At 53.2% G+C, this 19,072-nt stretch overlaps 6 protein-coding genes across 6 annotated transcripts; 3 read left to right on the top strand and 3 right to left on the bottom strand.

Moving 5' to 3' along the window:
* Window positions 1–66: 66 nt before the first annotated feature.
* On the bottom strand, window positions 67–545 carry J4E90_008314 (uncharacterized protein; the record flags this gene model as incomplete). Its single annotated transcript, XM_051437843.1, has 2 exons — window positions 67–279; window positions 354–545. The coding sequence occupies 2 exons, from the start codon at window positions 543–545 to the stop codon at window positions 67–69; spliced, it is 405 nt and encodes a 134-aa protein (XP_051288654.1).
* Window positions 546–733: 188 nt separating this feature from the next.
* On the top strand, window positions 734–3,712 carry J4E90_008313 (uncharacterized protein; the record flags this gene model as incomplete). The annotated part of the gene is made up of 1 exon (XM_051437842.1): window positions 734–3,712. The coding sequence occupies one exon, from the start codon at window positions 734–736 to the stop codon at window positions 3,710–3,712; it is 2,979 nt and encodes a 992-aa protein (XP_051288653.1).
* Window positions 3,713–4,277: 565 nt separating this feature from the next.
* J4E90_008312 (uncharacterized protein) lies at window positions 4,278–6,814 on the top strand (the record flags this gene model as incomplete). Its single annotated transcript, XM_051437841.1, has 3 exons — window positions 4,278–6,144; window positions 6,225–6,362; window positions 6,492–6,814. The coding sequence occupies 3 exons, from the start codon at window positions 4,278–4,280 to the stop codon at window positions 6,812–6,814; spliced, it is 2,328 nt and encodes a 775-aa protein (XP_051288652.1).
* Window positions 6,815–7,294: 480 nt separating this feature from the next.
* J4E90_008311 (uncharacterized protein) lies at window positions 7,295–8,672 on the bottom strand (the record flags this gene model as incomplete). Its single annotated transcript, XM_051437840.1, has 3 exons — window positions 7,295–8,137; window positions 8,187–8,270; window positions 8,322–8,672. The coding sequence occupies 3 exons, from the start codon at window positions 8,670–8,672 to the stop codon at window positions 7,295–7,297; spliced, it is 1,278 nt and encodes a 425-aa protein (XP_051288651.1).
* A 5,274-nt stretch (window positions 8,673–13,946) lies between these two features.
* Window positions 13,947–15,802, top strand: J4E90_008310 (uncharacterized protein; the record flags this gene model as incomplete). Its single annotated transcript, XM_051437839.1, has 2 exons — window positions 13,947–13,950; window positions 14,229–15,802. The coding sequence occupies 2 exons, from the start codon at window positions 13,947–13,949 to the stop codon at window positions 15,800–15,802; spliced, it is 1,578 nt and encodes a 525-aa protein (XP_051288650.1).
* A 1,935-nt stretch (window positions 15,803–17,737) lies between these two features.
* J4E90_008309 (uncharacterized protein) lies at window positions 17,738–18,562 on the bottom strand (the record flags this gene model as incomplete). The annotated part of the gene is made up of 1 exon (XM_051437838.1): window positions 17,738–18,562. One exon carries the CDS (start codon window positions 18,560–18,562, stop codon window positions 17,738–17,740), a length of 825 nt encoding a protein of 274 aa, XP_051288649.1.
* Window positions 18,563–19,072: the final 510 nt, after the last annotated feature.

Raw genomic sequence — 19,072 nt, 5'->3', positions numbered from 1 at the left:
GTATCATTTCCCTCTCAGGATTGAATCCGAGATATCGCAATCGCTCTTGTCCCTTCTCAGCCGTCTTCATGACTTCGTTGCAGGTCTCTCCTCGAATGGTGTCGGTATGTTCCTGCCTGAGGCTACCGCTTCACTCCCTGTCTCCACGAGATCGTGTCCACCAGCCAATTTCCACGCCCTCAGGTAATCTTCGCCGGTGAATCGCTTTTCGTAGTTCTCCGCCTTGCCGACGTCGAGTCCTCGCACCTTTTCTAGACTGGAGTCTACAAAGGGTGTCAACTATGCAGATGTTAGTATGAGATCTCTACAATGTCTTCCCAGCTGTCGCAAGCCAAACAAATCATTGTACGCACCTCAATGTTATGTGTGCCATGAAGTGGGTACACATATGTCCGTATCTTGCTCCAGTCGGGTGTGAAGTTTCCGTATCGGTTGATTGTGCCCATGGATCCCACGCGGTTTCCCTTGTAGTATTCCTTGCCGGCTTGTTTGGGTGAAAGCGGCAGGCGCCGCAGCATCTTCTGGAGAGAGGCCGTGGGTTTCATGGCGGCGGTTTAGCTGGACCCTGCCGTTGTAGCGAGCGATGCGACGATGTCGATGATGGCCGCCATCAATCTTCGAGGCGTTTGCGGAGTTTGGAGCGGAGGTGGGCGTGGCCCGTGCGTCAAAAAAGTGCAAACCCAGAAGTTCTGCAGGTCGCTCCGCCGCGTTGCCTCTCAACCACAACGCCAAAATGCCGCCCCGAGTAGCACGCAGCTCGATTCAGAGCGCTGGCGCTTCAAGCAAAGGCAATGCGAAGTCGCGAAACCCCAAGAAAGCGCAGAAGCGCGCCCTCGATGCCTTCTCCATCGCCCAGTACGAGAATCCAGACGATGCGAAAGTGCGCAAGAACCGCTTAGGCGAATTCGACCCCGCCTTCAACCGGAAGCGCGCGCGCGATGACGACGAAGAGGAGGACGAGGATGAGGACGAGGAAGACGGGCCCAAAAGGCGCAAGAAGAAGTCTGGTGACGAGAGCTACGACGAAGGAAGCGACTCCGAGGGCAACACCTGGCAGATGGGCCACGTTGAAGACGACGACGATGACGAGAGCATCGACTCGGACGAGGCGTTTGGCGAGAGCGACGAAGAACGCTTCGAAGGCTACACGTTCAGAGGCAGTTCCAAGAACCACAAGGGAAAGGTAAAGAAGTCGAAACGAGAGCAAGACATGATCGACGAGGATGGCGACATCGATCTCGACGAGGGCGACAGTGCAGACGGAGAGGAAGATGATGAAGACGACCTTGGCGAAGATGCTATCGATCTAGCTACCGCCTTGGATCAATACGAGGAGGATGAGGCTGAGGAGCGAAGGGAAAAAGAGAAGAAGAAGAAGGCCTCCGCGTTCGACGACAGCGACCCGGAACCAAGCGAAGGCGAGGACCCCGCAGCAGATGGCGCATCCGACCTCTCGTCCGACGAAGAAGATGAGGATGACCGCCAGGCGCAATTGCAGAACTTGATCTCATCGTTGGCTTCACGAGAGGATGACAAACCCAAGGGCAGGAGAGTGGATGTTCATGAGTCGGCTGCACCGGACGAGTTTGGTGTCTCCCGCAAAGTCGATCTCCTCAGCTTTAAGCCCAAGGTTGCCGACGCGGAGAAAAAGAAGGCGCTCAAGCTACTGCAAGACGATAAATCCTCAAAACGAAACGACATTGCTAGGAAACTAGACGCGCCTTTACCGAAGCGACAGCAAGACAAGCTCGACCGCGCCGCGGCCAACGCCAAAGCGAACGAGACTCTTGAGAGGTGGACCGACACTATCAAGCAAAACCGCCGCGCCGATCATCTGATGTTCCCTCTACAGAACCCTACCGGAGGCGACATGGGTGAGAAGACACTCCTTCCCACAACGACCGCCGCACCTACGAACGATCTCGAAAGCACGATTCAGTCCATCCTCCAGCAGAGCGGGCTGTCGAACGGCAAGGAAGACGAGGAGAAGATACAGAAGTGGGAAGAGCTCCAGACGAACAAACTACCAGTTGAGGAGGTTCTCAGGCGACGCGCTGAACTGCGAATGCAACGAGAGCTATTGTTCCGTGAAGAAGTTCGCGCCAAGCGCATCAAGAAGATCAAGAGCAAGTCTTATCGGCGAGTACATCGTAGGGAGCGCGAGAAGCTGCTGGAGAAGGAACGTGAGCAACTCAAGGCCGATGGCGTTGATCTGTCTGAGGAAGAGCGCGAATATAACGATCGCCGGAGAGCTGAGGAACGCATGGGGGCTAAGCATCGCGAGAGCAAGTGGGCCAAAGGTATCAAGGCTACTGGAAGAGCCAACTGGGACCAGGACGCGCTCGATGGTGTGACTGAGATGGCCAGGCGGAACGAGGAGCTTCGTCGTCGTGTTGAGGGCAAGACCGTGCGCGATGACGATGAGGAAGCATCTGATGTGCCAAGCGAGGAGGAAGAGAGCGACGATGACGACGATCAATCGGACAACGACGCACTACAACAATCTCTCGGCAAGCTCAAGTCGAACCCCTTCTCGACTAAGGAGTCTAAGCTGGGTCAGATGGCCTTCATGCAGAAGTCCGAGGCTGCGAAACGCGCACAGAACGACGAAGCCGTTGAAGCCCTAAGACGCGAGCTTGCAGGTGAAGACAGCGATAACGCCGAAATCGATGAGAATGCTACCAAGGCAGGACGGAGAAGATACGGTCCCAACGCGGACGTGTCAGCTCCGGCTATACAGATCAACCGCAGCGAGTTCGAGGAGCACGAAGGGTCCGACGCAGAGAACGAAAACACCCCGACTGCGGAAGGCGAAGAGTCTGTTGCGGACGCAGCATCAGCTAGAAAGCCCGCCAAAAAGAACGGCTTGAGCGGTCTCTCGAATGGCGCCCGTAAAGAGCGCAAGGCTGCCGCGCCTGTAGAGAACGGCAGCGGAGAGTCCAACCCTTTCTTGACCAAGGCGAAGAAAGAGAAGAAAGCTACAACAGAGCCTGAGCTCTTCCCAGCCACAAGTAGCACAACCACCGCTACGCAAGCTAAGGCCGTCGCTCCTAAGCCTACGCCCAAAGCCAAGCCTCAAAAGAAGTCAAAGCAAGCGGCCAAACCTCAAGAAACCAAGGTAGACGACTTCTTGAAGCAACGCGTTACAACGGCCGATGACGATGGTTGGGCGACTGTCATTGGTGGTCAAGAAGATGAGGACATGGACGAGCAAGGCACCGAAGACAAGGGTATCGATCTTGACGTCGTCATGCGCAACCAAGCTCTCACAGCAAAGGGTTTCGCCGGCGACGACGTTGAAGCCGACTTCGACGCCGAAAAGAAAGCCACCATCGCAGATGAAGAAGCAACCGAAGAAGTTTCTATCCTCCCTGGCTGGGGCTCCTGGACCGGTGACGGCATGTCCAAGGCCGAGAAGAAGCGTAACCTTGGCGCCAAAACAGTCACTAAGAAACCCGGTATCGATGCCGATAGGCGGAAAGACAGGAAAATGGACAAGGTCATCATCAATGAGAAGAGGCAGAAGCCTAACGTCAAGTATATGGCTAGCCAGCTACCATTCCCGTTCGAGAACAGGGAACAGTATGAGAGGAGTTTGCGCGTGCCGAAGGGCAAGGAGTGGGTCACGAAGAAGACGCATCAAGACGTTACGAGGCCGAGGGTTATTGTTAAGCAGGGTGTTATTGCACCACTGCGGAAACCGCTGGTGTGAGCGGACGGTATTAAGCAAAGGTTCGCTTGCCTTGCAATGGAAGCGGATCAACTTTTCAATCTTACTTGTCTGTCATGTGCTGCCAGTCACTTCTGCAAGCCACGTGGAGAAGCTCCTCCTTCCACTTACACCGTGACTTCCCCCTCCTTCCACCTTTCCTTACAGAGTCACATGTTACGATCCACCACTGCATGTCATTCTTCCCTTGTCTTTCTTCTTTCTACTCAGTGATAGATCGTACATTCCTTCGCCATGCCGCCGTGGTGCGACCGTTTGACCGCGCAAATGCGCAAACCTCGTGGTATTGAGCAAACTAGCCAGGCGTCACTTCCCAACCCTCACTGCGCCCATCGCGACAGTAACACCAGACAATGGGTCTTTCGCAGCCTGCAGACCGCATCCTACAACCTAAACCGATATCACCATTACCCACCTACTTGTCTATCAACTGTATTGATACACGATCACTATCACGCCTACGAGCATACACGGAGAAGACTGACACGCAGTTCACATCGAGCATTCGGCTCAGGCAGCTCCCTTCCAAACCCCTAAGATAGCGTCGATGGGACCATCGCAATCCCGCGTCGGCGACCCCCGACCGGTTTCGAAGTCTTCGAAATCTAGCAAGAAGGATAGTTGGTTCGGAACGTTGCGCGAGACGCATAAAGGCATCAAGACCTCGCTAGGCTATAACGGGTCGACCGTTCCCGACGAGATACCTCCCGATAACATCTTCACGCCTATACAGCAAGACAGCATTCTTCCGCAAATACCGATTGGTCGTCATCACCCAGTCCCTAGAACGGGCGTGGAGGATGACGACAAGACGACTCTGCACACGAACAAGTTCTACGCCAATGCATTTCTGGGTCAGCAGAACCAGCCTATTTGGACACATCCCTACTCGATATGGTGGGGCAAGTCGGCATCGGATGTGGGAACGGTGCAAACATGGGGCATGTGCGTGAGCCATATTGAGGAGAAGGATTTGGTCTTCGAACCGGGACATCCTGCAAAGGGCTATATCAATCCGCTACACAAACAGCATCTCATCCTCAGTGCCGTCGAACTCGATGCTCGCACTACCCTTACCACGGACACGCATCTCCCCTTCTCCGTCAATATCAATCTCAACGCGCATTCCACACCTAAAGAACCTAAAATTATCTTCCCTGTCGTTCAAGGCATGAGCTTCGTCACAGCTGGCTATCGAGACGCAACGCCCATGATACAGACTGGCGGTCGCGGCTTCGTAGACGTGGTGGGTCCGATCATCATGGGTCGTACAGTCAAGTATCGTCTGAAAGACAAGGACGGTGCGTGTTGGGCCATGTACATCAATCCAGTGGCGAGCCTCGAGTACGACGCCACGAAGTTCGCCAGAATCAATGCCAACACGCTCGTCGGCCCGCCAGCCTTTAAAGGCACGATCCAAGTGGCAAAGAACCCACTCGGCGCAGAAGGAGAAGCCATGTACGACCGAGCCTGCGGAGCATTCGTATGCGAAGCCAGACTCACCGCCGTAGTACCCGACGGCAAAGGCATCTACACATTCCGATACACGAAGATCGGCCACTCACCCCTACTCATGTTTGCCCTACCGCACCACATCCAATCGCTCGACCCCGAGATGCGAAACCAGATAACCAACCTGCGCCTCCGCACCACAACCAAAGGCATAGTAACAGCCATCTGGGCCGAAAAGCTCACCTTCATCGAACCCGCCATCCCCCTAACCATGCACTTCGGCCCCTGGAACCCCACCATGAGCGCAAACGCCAAAGTGCGTTATCCCCCCGAAGTCCTCGCCTTCATCGCCGCAGTCGCAGAACGCGACCTCCGCCGCGCCATGACCGAGCGCATACCCCAAGACTCCATGTACTTTGCCGGCAAAGCTCTCTCTAAATTCGCAACCATCGTCTGGGTCATCAAAGACGTGTTGAACCACGAAGCCATCGCAAACGCGGGTCTCGACAAATTGAAACAAGAATTCGCGCGGTATGTTGAAAATCAACAGCGTAATCCGCTTTACTACGACGACAGCTGGAAAGGCGTCGTCTCCGCCGCTGGCTTCACGATTCCGAATGCCGATTTCGGGAATACGTATTACAACGACCATCACTTCCACTACGCGTATTTTGTCTACACGGCCGCTGTTATCGGGTATCTGGATCCGGAGTGGTTGAACCAAGGGGATAACAAGGCGTGGACGAATATGCTGGTGAAGGACTACGCGGAGAGTGATTACAACGGCCGGGACTACCCTTTTCAACGCGCGTTTGACTGGTGGCATGGACATAGTTGGGCGAAGGGGTTGTTTGAGAGTGCAGATGGGAAGGATATGGAGAGTACGGGGGAAGATGCGTTTTCTTGCTATGCGGTTAAGATGTGGGGGAGGGTTAGTGGGGATGCGAATATGGAGAAGAGGGGTAAGCGATACCATACCCAAATAACTGCTAAAACGACTACGGGTTGGCTTGGGATGAGTGGACTGACAATGGGTAAACAGGAAACCTGCAACTCGCCATCCAAGCCCGCTGCTTCAATTCCTACATGTACATCCGCTCCAACAACACAAACCACCCGAACCGCTACACGCAGAACAAAGTCGCGGGCATCCTGTTTGAGAATAAAATCGATCACGCGAGTACGTATGCCCGTCATAGTACCTTTTGCTGTTGCTGTAAGGCCCATCACCACACCCACACACACATACACACCAAGAACCTCCTTCACCTCCCCGTCTAACCCACTGTTGGCTAACATATCCAAACAGCGTACTTCGGTCTCGAAACCTCCCTCATCCACGGCATCCACATCGTCCCCATTTCGCCGTGCACCTCGCTGATCCGGCCCCGGGGGTTTGTAAGAGAGGAATGGGATACGTTCTTCACGGAAGGGCGGGCGAATGTAGAGGGAGGTTGGCGAGGGATCCTGTATGCGAATCTTGCGTTGATTGATCCGAGAGCGAGTTACTCGTTCTTCAGGGATGGGATCGATGGGTTTTGGGATGAGAGGTGGATTGATGGTGGGGCGAGTAGGACGTGGTATCTTGTTTGGGCGGCGGCTTGGGGGGAGTTTGCGAAGGCGGGGAGATGAGGTGGTGGTGATGTGGTGGGGTTGACAGTGAAGCAGGGCTTAGAGTGTTGTTTAAGTAGCCTGTCCTGAGCATGTGAATATCCACGACAATAAGAACATGTGAATATTTCTTGACAGTTCATTTGATCCTACATATACAAATCCTCCCCAACCTTCCACCCTTACCAACATGAGGTCCCTGCCAAGCTCAGACCACATTCGATCGTCAAGCCACACTCCACTTTTCGGCAGCCGATCGTTCCGATGCACTGCCACAAGTAGATATAACGCCAAGAACAGCTGCACCGCCCCACAGATACTCGTACAAGGAGACTAGGAACCAAGGAAATGCAGTAGCAAATAGGAAAACAAAGAGGCCCTTCCGTTCTGTAGTCTTGTGCCAAGATATATTAGAGCAGAACATAGATTGTACAAAGGAAATGGGTTTCATCGCGCCGCTCAGCGAACGCGAATCGATTGCAACTAGACGGTTGAAATCATCTAGGTGGCAGCGAAGAAGCGCTTGACAACATCGACGGTGATGTCGCCAGCTGCGTTGTCGGGGTAGATATAGAACGCAAGCGCGATTATGGCGTAAATACCAATGCACATGGCGCCCTCGAGGTAGTTGCTCTTTCCGTCCTGGATCAAGTAGTTGACGATCAAGACTGAGATGAAGAAGATCATTGTCTCGAAGCCCTGGAAGTGGAGAGTCATGGGCTGGCCCATGATCCAGCCGAGGATGACAAGGAAGGGAGTGACGAAGAGAGCGATCTGCATGGAAGATCCAATGGCGACGTTGATAGCGAGGTCCATCTTGCCCTTGTATGCGACGATGACGGCGGTGACGTGCTCGGCAGCGTTTCCGACAATCGGGATCAAGACCAAACCAACGAATGTTTTGCTGATGTGAGCGGACTCAACAATCGAGTCGATGCTATCAACGAGGAACTCGGCGCAAATAGCGACAAGGACGGTAACGATAACGAGCGCAACACCGGCAGCGACGGGAGACAAGATCTGAGCCTCCTCCTCCTCACCGCCACCCTCTTGGTTCTCGACATCAGCGAAGAGGCTGTGGTGAGAGTAGAGCTGGAAGTAGAGGTATAGGATGTAGAGGATGAGCAGGATGATGGCGGTGCCGTGGGACAGGACCAGGATGTTCTTGTCAGTCTCCAGGTTGTCCTTCTTGTTGTCACCGTGCATGACAGCGTAGAGGGTGGCGGGGATGATAAGCGAGGCGGATGCGACGGCCATGAGCGATGACATGGTGGATGCGACGGTCTCGTTGAATCGGCTCTCGTGTTGAGTCAGGCCCGCGGCGAGGAAGCAGCATCCGAGCACCTGGTCACAGTCAGCGCTGAGATATGAGTAATGGTATAGCTTGACTCACAAGAAGGATGTTGGACAGGATACTGCCCAGCATGCTGGCTTGGACAATTCGGATTTCGCCCTGCTTGAGCGCAACGATAGAGACCTGTTGCGGTTAGTCAATGTTGCAGCGCAATGGATGCGTGCGGAAGCTTACAATGAGTTCGACGGCATTTCCAAATGTCGCATTCATCAAACCACCAAGAGTTTGACCAAGCTTAGCGGATAGCTCCTCAGTCGCGAAACTCAGGAGTGCGGCAAGAGGAATAATAGCGATGAAGTTGAGGACGAAGACGACAGTAGGGTTCCAGTGCAATGCGCCGGCGATGATGCCGAGCGGCACGAAGACGAGGAAGACGTTGACGTAGTTGCTGGCGAGTGTCGCGTAGATCAAATGCAAGACATGCTTGGGCATAGTCTTGACGCGCGACTCGTCCTCATAATTCTGGGTGCGCCCGATGAGCGGGGTGTGCTCATCGTGGAGCCGGCCGTTGGCGGGCTGGGGCATGGCTTGCTGCTGGTGACGGTGATAACTCTGTGCTCGACCGTGACGGTGGAAAGACTGCTTTATGTTTTCTGCCAAGGGCACAGGTTAGCGATATATAATTCGTGGGCCGAGTGCGCGATGGAAGTTGATGATGGTGCTGTGCTGCGCCCCGGTCGGTCGGTCGGCGGCGATGGAGGTTTGGTTAGGAAAGCCGAACAACGATGGTGTTGTAGGGTCGATCCAAATACCAAGGCTGCGCGAAGCGACTATGACAAGGCCGGCTAACTGCCGCGTGCGGGAAAATGAATCAAAAGGGCCATTGTTACTCACTCATTGCTGTTCGGGAGAAGAGTCAGATGCGCACGGCGCGGGAAAGCTAGCAGTATATGACTTGTCGAAGCCAAGCTCACTGGTCTGGTAGGTAGCTGCCGAATGCACGCCCTGCGATTGGCGGAATACAGGCTAGGAGAATTGGCAAATGCTTTGAGGTTGTGTCTTCGCAGCGAGGACCCGGCGAAAGTGGTTAGTTATCGAGAGGGGGAGGAGGGCAGTGCTGGCTTGCTGTTTTCCTGGCCGGTTGAGATGACGAGGTGGTTGGTGAGGTAGGCTGTGTAGACGCCAAGCGGGGTTTAGCTCGGGAGCTGCCAGGTTGCCCAGGGGAAGTGGAGCATATCGTCACATATTTCCCTCACTAATCGCCACGCTGTCTCAGAAACTGCAGAGACTTGATTCAGAATGTCTATATCGCATTCTCACCAGCCTCATGAGTTTTGAACATGTGTGCCTCGGTGCGCGCTTCAGCCAAAGCTGATGATGTCATCACCTCGTCGCGCTTGCCCGCCAAGTCCAATCTGAGTCTGGAGTGGCCCATGCACGTCAAAACAACCGCTTGCAGATCATTCAATCGTTCAAACTGGCCCACCGCCGACCGTCTAATCAAAAAGTTCGTTTTGAGCGCTTCACTCCGGTACGTCGCGGACTGCCAAGTGCGCGGACGAAATCCACTGATAACAACACTGCCCGCCGTGTTCGTCGCTCAATGTGAACAGCCTCACCGCTTCTACGAGATAAGCCCGAGTCTTACAGTTGACGATGTACAGCGTGGCAAGGGATACTTGGCGCGCCATATTCTCTCTACGAGGATACACCACGGACGCACATGGCCCGAACTCCGCCTTCGTGGCTGACTGGCATGTTGATCTTTATCCGTGGCGGAGCTATGAGAAGAGTCCTTGGAGCGTTGGCAGGCGGACTTCTGAGTTCGTACTCATGCGGAACTGAAGGTCTTCGTCCGCTCTTCACTCCTGAGCCCATGGCGCACAATGCATTGCTTTGCATGAAGATGCATCCATTAACTTGCAGCGTACATCATTTGTCTTCAATGACCTCGTGCCTACTCATGCTGCTACGAGCCGACCTGCAATAATTCCAAACAACAGGTAAACCAAGTCGATCATCCTGTAATCCAAAGTTACAACCGAAAATCGAGTAGACCAGCGGCGTGAATGTCGCTTGTGTGTAGGCCTTAAGCTTTCACACCAGAACTCCACCCGCATGCTTCTCTAAGATAATCCCACTTCCACCGGACTCGTTGCCATGAATATCTCCATGAATACGGCGGTATTCCCAGGATGGCTTTTTCATACCACGGCCCATGGTACTCCCCACGACCTGACCCTCGGTTGCTTTCTAGGCGGGCTTTATAGGATTGGAAAGCAGCAGCGGTGACCCACAGTAATACAGAAGATGCACACATAGCAATTCCTGTAATCACGAAAGCTCTGATAGAATGGCCGGTACCGTTGATCTGCTGTACATTCTGCGATGACTGTTAGGGAAAATACCCACCAGCAGGAAACAAGGTGCTTACCATTCCGTACACTGAAGATGCAAGAGAGATGGGTAGAAAGACGAATGCGAAAGCCGTCACTTGGAAAGTGTTAGCATTTGTAGTAGCTTGCGTGGGAATCTTCCCGTACATAGCATGACTCTTTTGCTCTCACGGATGCTCATTTCTGCCATACGAATACTCTTGCTTGTGGCTTCCGCCGCTAGATGATCTCTGAGTCGTGACTCGGATTGTTCGAGATCTTGTAGTCGGAACTTGAAGCATTCCATGGTTTCATCGAAAGCTGCTTGAATAGCTTGATTACTGTAGTCGAAGTGTTTCCGGAAGAAGCGTGTTATCCAGCGCATTGTAGTTCGTTGGTCATCGACGTCCTTCCTCAATCGAGCCCATATCATGCTTGGGTCCGCAGCAAAGACCAAAGGTCCTTCGGAACCCCATCGGTATTCCCCGCAATATTCTAACTCCACCTGAGACTCCAAACCATGCATACCGATATAAGGCACATTTGAGGGCAGTGTACATAGTTGTAGCTCAACTAGCGCCGCTAAGCAAACGTAGAGAAAATTGCCGTTGCCAAATGAATTGTCGGAGCCGATCCCTGACGTGATGAAGCGCTGAACAAGCCATGTGCTCTCATAGTATTCTGTCGGCTGATCAGATCTATCATTTGACCTTTCCGGAATTTGTGATGGTCTTTTGGGTGGGAACATTCTGGAGCTGGTGGAGACTACAGGTCCTAAATTCCCACAATGGAAAGTGCTTCCCAGAAATAGGATTGCTGCATTACTAGTCAGAAAACCGCATGAAACTGTGAGATTTCAGTTACCAGTTTTGGACTCCTTCTCTGGGCCAGCTTTAGGAATGTACAGAACATTCTTTCCTAAATGTAAAGCCGGAGGAACCTTGTGCCAAGGTCGAGGCAACACACGGTGATCTTCAAAGTACGAATTTTCAACACAATTTTGCGCGAATTCGAATGGTTCAGGTCCCAGGTCCAGACCGAGGCCGAGAATGTCTTGCGTGTTAGAGTCAATGGCGGTCATCCTTCCAGCACTCACTATAATTACCCTGTAGGCCACATGTTCATCTGGGGTTTGTAGTACCGTTCGAAAGCCATGAGGGGAAAGGCTTCTTGTGTGATGTCTGACACCGCTTTCGTCTAGGCCGGGCAATTCCTTTGGAGCTTCGGTGATGTTCTCTGAGTGTGGATAACAGTAATTCCATTCCATAAAATGACCGTCTCCATCGAAGCTTGCTAACCACAATTCATCGCTGCTGACAGTGTGAGAAGGCTTGACAGGCGATCTCTCCAGTTTTGCCAGATACTCGGCGTATGACCCAAACCCGGTGGCAGCCTTGGGAGTTGCCGGAGAATGTAAGTTGGTCGGAAGAGAATCTCCAGTGTGGGCGCCGCTTGCCATCGTGCGATGTATTTTACCCATAGGCTTAAAGTTTAGACCATTCTATTTGTTCGCAGATAGTACAGCCGTGATATTCAGAAGAGGTTCCATGGAAGAAGATGTAATTGTACAATATCGCAGCGCGATGGCGCTATTTATCAAAAGCCCATAGGATCGCTATCTGCGATGTGTCTGCTGGGCTGACACGCATTTGCGCTTCTTCATTAGTTCTCGTTCTGCCAGCTGAAGCGAGCTGAAGGCCTCGCGCGTCACGTCGGGATGTCGATTGGTCGGCTCAATTTCCTGTCACGTTCTGGCCGATCGAGGCCACAAACGGACGACAAAAAGCAGTGATGAGCGTACGGAGACCTTGACCAGTCTCGAATGACAATTACATCGGCTTTGTGGCCTTCTAGGGGTTGTAATACGCCTGAAAGGCCCTGGAATCTGCTGTGCTGTGTGGTGACCGTAGTCCGCACTGCGCCAATGCACGTACCGTCCGAACTAGGCGTCGGAGGCATGCCGGTCGATATAGGGGTCGACTAGGATTTTTGAAAGTTCAAGATTATCTTACCGATACCTTTGATGTGTAATCTGAATATGCGACAACTGCAAGTTGTATTGTTGTGAACTTTCGTGTGATTCTGTTCGCGAAACGCAGATCGATGAGTCTGACAGCAGCCTTGCTTACGAGTGTCTTTGATAGCAGCGCTTTTAGTATTCGAGGATTGCTTCGCATTTTCCGCGTGCTGGTACTAGCGAGATCGTAGACCGAGAGTAATTTTGTGCAGCTGGAGTTCTTCCGTAAGTTGCTGCGGCGTAGTGTCTGACATAGGTCCACACGTGCGCTGCAACTACACCGTTGGAGTGATTGCCGCTACATGTAGCTGTCGCAACGACCAGAGTAGATGTGTATAAGGCAATAGGAGCGCAAAGGACGTGTTCGGTAGCCGCGACTGCCCTCAAGCGGCCAGGGGTGCCGGGTAATGCCGGCGCTTGTCTATGACGTCATCGGCAAACCTCAACCCAGCGTAGCTTCCTCCTGTCTCTTCAACTACACCCAGCTGCCATCCTTACGCAACGTCCGCCTACTACGCTCATGATTGCATCTTCGAGGGAGAAACCCATAACCCTTCCTAGCTCAAGCATGCCTCAGGAACCCGCACAGCTGAAGCTGCCCGATCGCGTTCGCTCCCCATTCGAAGTTTGGGTGGACACATAAACCATGTCTTCATAGATGCTGTCACGAGCGACAGCCAACTTTGTAAAGAGCATGGATATAATTGGAAATGATTGTGGAATTTTCCTGGTACTTCGCTGCCTACCGCGAGGTGGACACCGCCAATATTCGGGTCGATTACATGTTTCCGGAACACCTAACTGCGAAAAAGAAGGCCAGATTTCACGTTCACACTAAAAAAGTGGCAAGTATGGAATTTCAGGCTTCCATATGATCGACGGCGGCTTCAGGGAATGGCTACCGCGAGCGTGACCTGTGCGCTGTATGCGTCTACCGTTGGTTTTAAGGAGGCCATGGGAGAGTAGCTCTTCACAAACAGCGTCAGCAAGCCGACACGTCTGGAGTGTCTACAGCAAACAGGTGCCCAATCGTTCTGGTAAAGTAAAGAGTATATGATAGCTACTCTAGAAACCGCGTTCATTCCGCGACTGACATAGGCTGCGCGCCAACATAGGCGCCCTTTGCAGCCGTGACTGTATGGCCACGACCCATAACCCTTTTCGTGCACTCTTTGAAGGTTCTGCTCAAGATTCACTACTTCGACCTACGTCAGAAAGCACGAGCCCCTTTCAAGTGTACACTTCACTACGATACGCTAACCCAGAACCGCGAAAGTTCCCAGTGACGCCTAGATCACGCGCTTGGAAATTGATATATACAAACAACAGTTTTCTACCGTCTCACCACTCGCGCGAGTCGTCAAATCATCCACCACTCTCTGTAACCCGACAAAGCCGCCGACATGGCTCACCTCGGACTACGCGCGAGTTGCTTTTCTCTTCCGGCCGCGCCGTACTTCTTCAGCAATGCGTACACCATCTTCGAGCATCCCAGCGGCCCATTTGGCACGCGTGGTAGTCGCACTGGCGCTCTACCCCCTGCGGAGACATATCTTCGCCAGACAGTCACCCGCTCAATCCGCGCCCCTGGACTGTCTCCTTACGCCAAGTTTCGGCGCCTAGGTTCAGTCTGGTCAGTTCCGAGCAAGACGACAGTGAGCGCTGTAACAGTCGCCTTGAAGTTGGAGCAGGAGCAGACGAAAGGTACGCCGATCTTCAAATGTAGTTCATAGGCCAAGACACTGACAGCGCCAGCACTGGAGGATATTCTCAGCGCAACAAGCTCTCTGCGTTCGACTCCCCTCGCATCCACCACCCTTGTGGCTCAGGTCGATCGAGAAGCATGGGATCACATCTTGGTGAACCTAATTTGCATACCCCACGATAGCCTCTCCGCGACCCTTCGTGCAGTAGCGTCCGAGATCGAGCTAGCACTGGAGATGGGGGCTCTACATGTCCCGGAGCTACCCACACACTCGTCTCCTGTCAAGCTTCACACAGCTGACCAGATGAGCCGCCATAACAAGTTCAACCTCTTCTTGGATGACTTCCCCGCCGGCCGTGTCGCGGAAAAGGACTACAGCCTTCTCGCGGCCAAGCTCCTCGAGAACCCCGACTTCCCGGTCGTCCCGCCATGGCACGAAGAGTTCTATCTTCTGAGGCCTTGGTTCAACGTCGCGCTCGAACTTTCGGAAGACTACCCCGACAGCGATGTCTTTGCGCATGAGATACTCCTGAGGAAAGTCTTCCCTGTTGTCAACAAGCATAAAGGAGCACCACCCGCGAAGAGGCTTCGCGCTGCTATTCACGCCGCGAGCCGCGACGCGCCCCCAGAGGCCGAGAAGATGATGCAAGCTGAATTAAACGCAGCTGCGCTTCTGGAACCTGGTCGCCTGCTGCAGGTCAAGATCGAAGATCTAATTCCTGACGTCGCGAAGACCGAGGAAGAACACAAGGCCTTGCGCAAGATCTCTCTGAAGGAATTGAATATCCCCCGAATCCTGGAATCTGACGACCGCAGCGTCATCCTTCTTCTACAGGCCAAGATGCGCGCCATTTTGCGTAACAGCAAGCATGTTGCCGATGTGGATGATACCTGCATCTGCGACATCATCAGCGAATACAGTGATGACGAAGGGGAGCATCACTTCAATGACCCTGTCGCGCTGAAGAACATATTTCCAGAGCGAAAGCGGAACATCGTCCTTGGGTGGGCCTCGTCCATCGAGACCCCGGTCATCCATTACGTCAAGCTCTCGGAAGCTGAGGAGACGTACTGTGAGTTCTTGGAGCCCATCGGTGAGGCAGACGACATGACTGAAATAGAGGGCGAGCTCCAGAAAGCGAGCGATATAGAATGGGAGCTCAAAGGTTGCTCTCTCATCTTCCCCCGCGGTCACGATGGTGAGATCTTGCTTGGATATGGCTGCCAAGCAGACCAAGTGGTCTCCGAAGGCCACTTCACCAACATGATCAGTGCTGCCTCGCCGTCAGAGTCCAGCTCAGATGCAAGCTCATACCAGAGCGAAGACGAGAAGGCAGCCAACCGCCGCAACTCCGACACCTCGTTGGAGAGCAATACTGCTCGGTACGACTACCAAAAGAAGCGTATCGTGATGGCTTCGGTGAAGCATTTCAACAAGCGCCGGATTGCAAATCTTCACATGGCGTACGGCATTCCGCGTGGTGCGCTGGACCCAGACAAGCCGGAACACAACACGCCCTCTCATTTTGCGACTTGCGGCGACGCTCCGGGCCTACTGGACCAGTTCAACGCGGAGTACGAGGCGAAACGTCGCGAGCGCGAACATTTTGGCGAGTGAAAGGAGATTGCCAGATGAATATCATCTCACATCGGTCACTCCAGCAGTCGTCCAAGCTTTTGGGACTTTTGTCCTCTGGTAGACCAGGCCGCTCCTTAAACTTGGTCATGGTATGATTGGAAGCAAGCTTGTGGACCTCGCTTCGTTTCCATTATGTTGCTGTACTGTTTTTGTCTTGTCCTCGTTGAAGTGTTGCTTTCCATCACGCATAGCATGCGGCGTTCCTTTACAGCCTTGATACCCTCTGTTTCCTCTCTTTAAACATTTGTTGTCCACTGCTTTGGAATTCGAAAAGTCTGGAACCTTTCATAATTTAATAATACTTTCTACTTACTTCCTCTGGTCTCTTCGTGACTGTACCACTCGATTACACTTCTCGTCACGTGCCCTTTGTAAGCTTGCGCTCCGGTTGGCGACCCACTCTTTTCGGCTACCTTGGTTCTCAACTCTGTTCCTTGGTTAGGTTACAAGGCATCATCACAATGGAAGATTTGCTTACTGTGGCAGTATGAGTGACTGCCCTGCATTGGCCAACGTATCGCAGGTCAACCATAGTTGCGTTAATGCAGCTTTCGTCTTCGCATTGAGATATGTATATAATAACTCTCACGTTTCACAGTAAAAGTGGTTGTTTGTTCGCTTTCTCTCCAAGACTTTCAGACTATCTTCATTCAAGTGCACTCTCCAAGCCAGACACTTTCTCAACCACGCGCATACCAACATCACGCGCTTACACTTTCGAAAGCAGAACACGCATCCACCAGCATCATGTTCTCTCAACTCCCAGCTTCCAAGAGCAACCAGGCTGCTCCCACCAACACGCCTGCCATACAAGAGCACAACAATGTTGTTGTGGAGCAAATTCACCCAGATAAGCCAGACCACCAAGACTGCCCAGAATTCCAGGCAGCCCGTAAGCATGAAGCCTTCTTACAACATGTTCACGACTCGCCAGCATGGATGGCTGAAAGGTATTTCAGCAACATGTCTGATCAAACACGGCAAGATTTCGACGAAACTACCGACAAGACTAAACGATACTGGGCGCAACATCCCGACCTTTTCTCTCTCCACTTTGGTAACTCTGGATCAAGCTCTGAGGCATCCAGTGGGAATCAGTCAACGCTGCCGACGCAGGTTTCGTCTCATCTTGCTGAAGACGAAGGGTACGGCCGGGACCGGAGACTCTGCGAGTCTGATTACAAGACATTAATCCACGCACCAAGGCCGCAACGAAAACAAAGAATTGCTGCCGACCTCGAGGATATGATCGAACGGGCTGAGTGCTACAACCTGACTTCCTCTGATGCCTACGAAGCTGGCCACGATGCGTCCGACAGGTCGTTGGGGCAGCCTGGCAACTACCATGCGTACCAGAACCAGTGGCAACAACGTCTATACGCATTTTGGTGGGGACGACACCAGAACTACGCTCAGCCAGCGTTCGCCCATGGATATCCCGGGGAGTATACACGGTGGTCGCAGGGTCAACAAATACCTCCGTATCAGCAATGTCAGCCTCAACCACCACCATGGATTGAGCAATACCAGGGTAGTGGGCATATGTATGCGCCTGATCAACATGCTCGGTATCAGCAGCAGTATATCCCATGGCAGCCAGGATTTGGCTACTACAGACAGTTCCCAGTACGATGGCCAGCACATGCGGCACATCAACGCCCGCATTTCAACAGTTATGCGGATGAGATGACATGGATGGGCTTCGCACGCTGAATGGATAAGGTTCGATTCATAGCCTACTCCCTAACACCGAGACAGCATATTCTACAATCCCAACGCCTCACTGATACCTCCGGTAAGGTTACCCAAGATGTTCGACCCCCCAACAATAGCAAAGAACACATCCTTGTACGAATCCCTAGCAGCAACCGTTAGCACACATCTCCCATTCGAGAAGACACGGGGGAAGAACACTTACGCCACAATCTTAACCCCCTCCAGTAACGGCTCCGGCGAACTCGACTGCAACTGCACAATCATCAACCCCAAACTGGGCAATGTCGTCGGCAGCACACTCGGCCTCCACCCCAGCTCATACGGCAACTTCTCCATCTCGAACAAACTCCTCACATACTCAAGTTTGGCCTTACCCGTAACCGGGTCGCCCATAGTACTCAGATACAGCGCATTCTCGCCATAGCTCAGCACCGCCTCTCTCGCTCCATACACAAACTCCGGGTTCCTCTTCTGACTATCCAATGTCCTTGCGTACTTCGCCTTACTCGCCGTCGGGATATCCGTACGCTCTTTCCCATTGAAGAAGGATATGTATTGCTGCCACGTGGGGTTGTGAAAGGGCTGCGGGTTAGCGAAGTACGCGTCTTGGCGGGACATGCTGGCGTCGTGCTCGATGGGGAAGTTGTGCATAGACAGGTCGTCGAGGTCGAAGGAGCCGCCTAGCGGGTTGGGAGAGGAGAGTAGACCCGCGGCTCCTATGGCGGTGGTAAAGTCTGCGCCCATGTTTAGGCCCGCGGCGAGACCGGCGATTAGGTGCGGGATGGTCATGTTGCGCCCGTTGCGGTGGATGAAGTCGTGGTTTGCTAGGGCGTTTAGACCGGGGCAGGGGGAGCGTACATCACCGCTGGAAGCGGGATGCCAGTTTGTCCATCGGGGGTCGCTTGCTGGTGCCGGGGAGAGCGAAGTGAGTAGATTCGCTATGTCGAGTGGGAGATCTAGGAGGCCTTTTGCTGATACTACGCCTGCTCCGACAAGCACTGTGGTGACGATTGTAGAGCGCATGTTTCCGGTTGATTCGAGAGGTGTATATATTTCCCTGCAATCTCACAGAGGAAGGATGTTGAAGTACAGTCAATGAAGCGATAGTAAACACAAAAACGTTCCACGACAGACGCCCATCCCGTCCTTAAGCTTTCCCACATCCACTACTCAGGTACTACCGTGCCTCCCCATCATCCCCCAATCCATCCAATGAACTTAGCCCTAATCCCGCTGACCCCTCACCCTCCTCTTAGAGCCCCGAATCGTGCCTCGGAGCCTTCCCATAGCGTCACGTAGCTCGCATAGTCCCGCGTAGTTCCTGCATAGCTAGTCGTAGCCGGCATATAGTCCCCACGTAGTCACCTAGTCACCCGTAGTCAATCACTACCTCAACTGGTCAGATCGTGTATATCACCGCGGACCTGGACGCCGTGGCTGCCGACTCATGCTGATCGGCGGCTAGGCGCGCCAGATCGACAGAACTCCAGACCCACGGCGCGTGGATCGGTGATGCGAGTAATTGGAATGTAC

The sequence above is a fragment of the Alternaria incomplexa genome (assembly GCF_024043165.1).
Source record: "Alternaria incomplexa strain BMP 0042 chromosome Unknown scaffold_12, whole genome shotgun sequence".
Classification (NCBI taxonomy): Eukaryota; Fungi; Ascomycota; class Dothideomycetes; order Pleosporales; family Pleosporaceae; genus Alternaria; species Alternaria incomplexa.
Note: the sequence above shows the minus strand (reverse complement) of the source record. Positions and strands in the feature narration are given on the sequence as shown.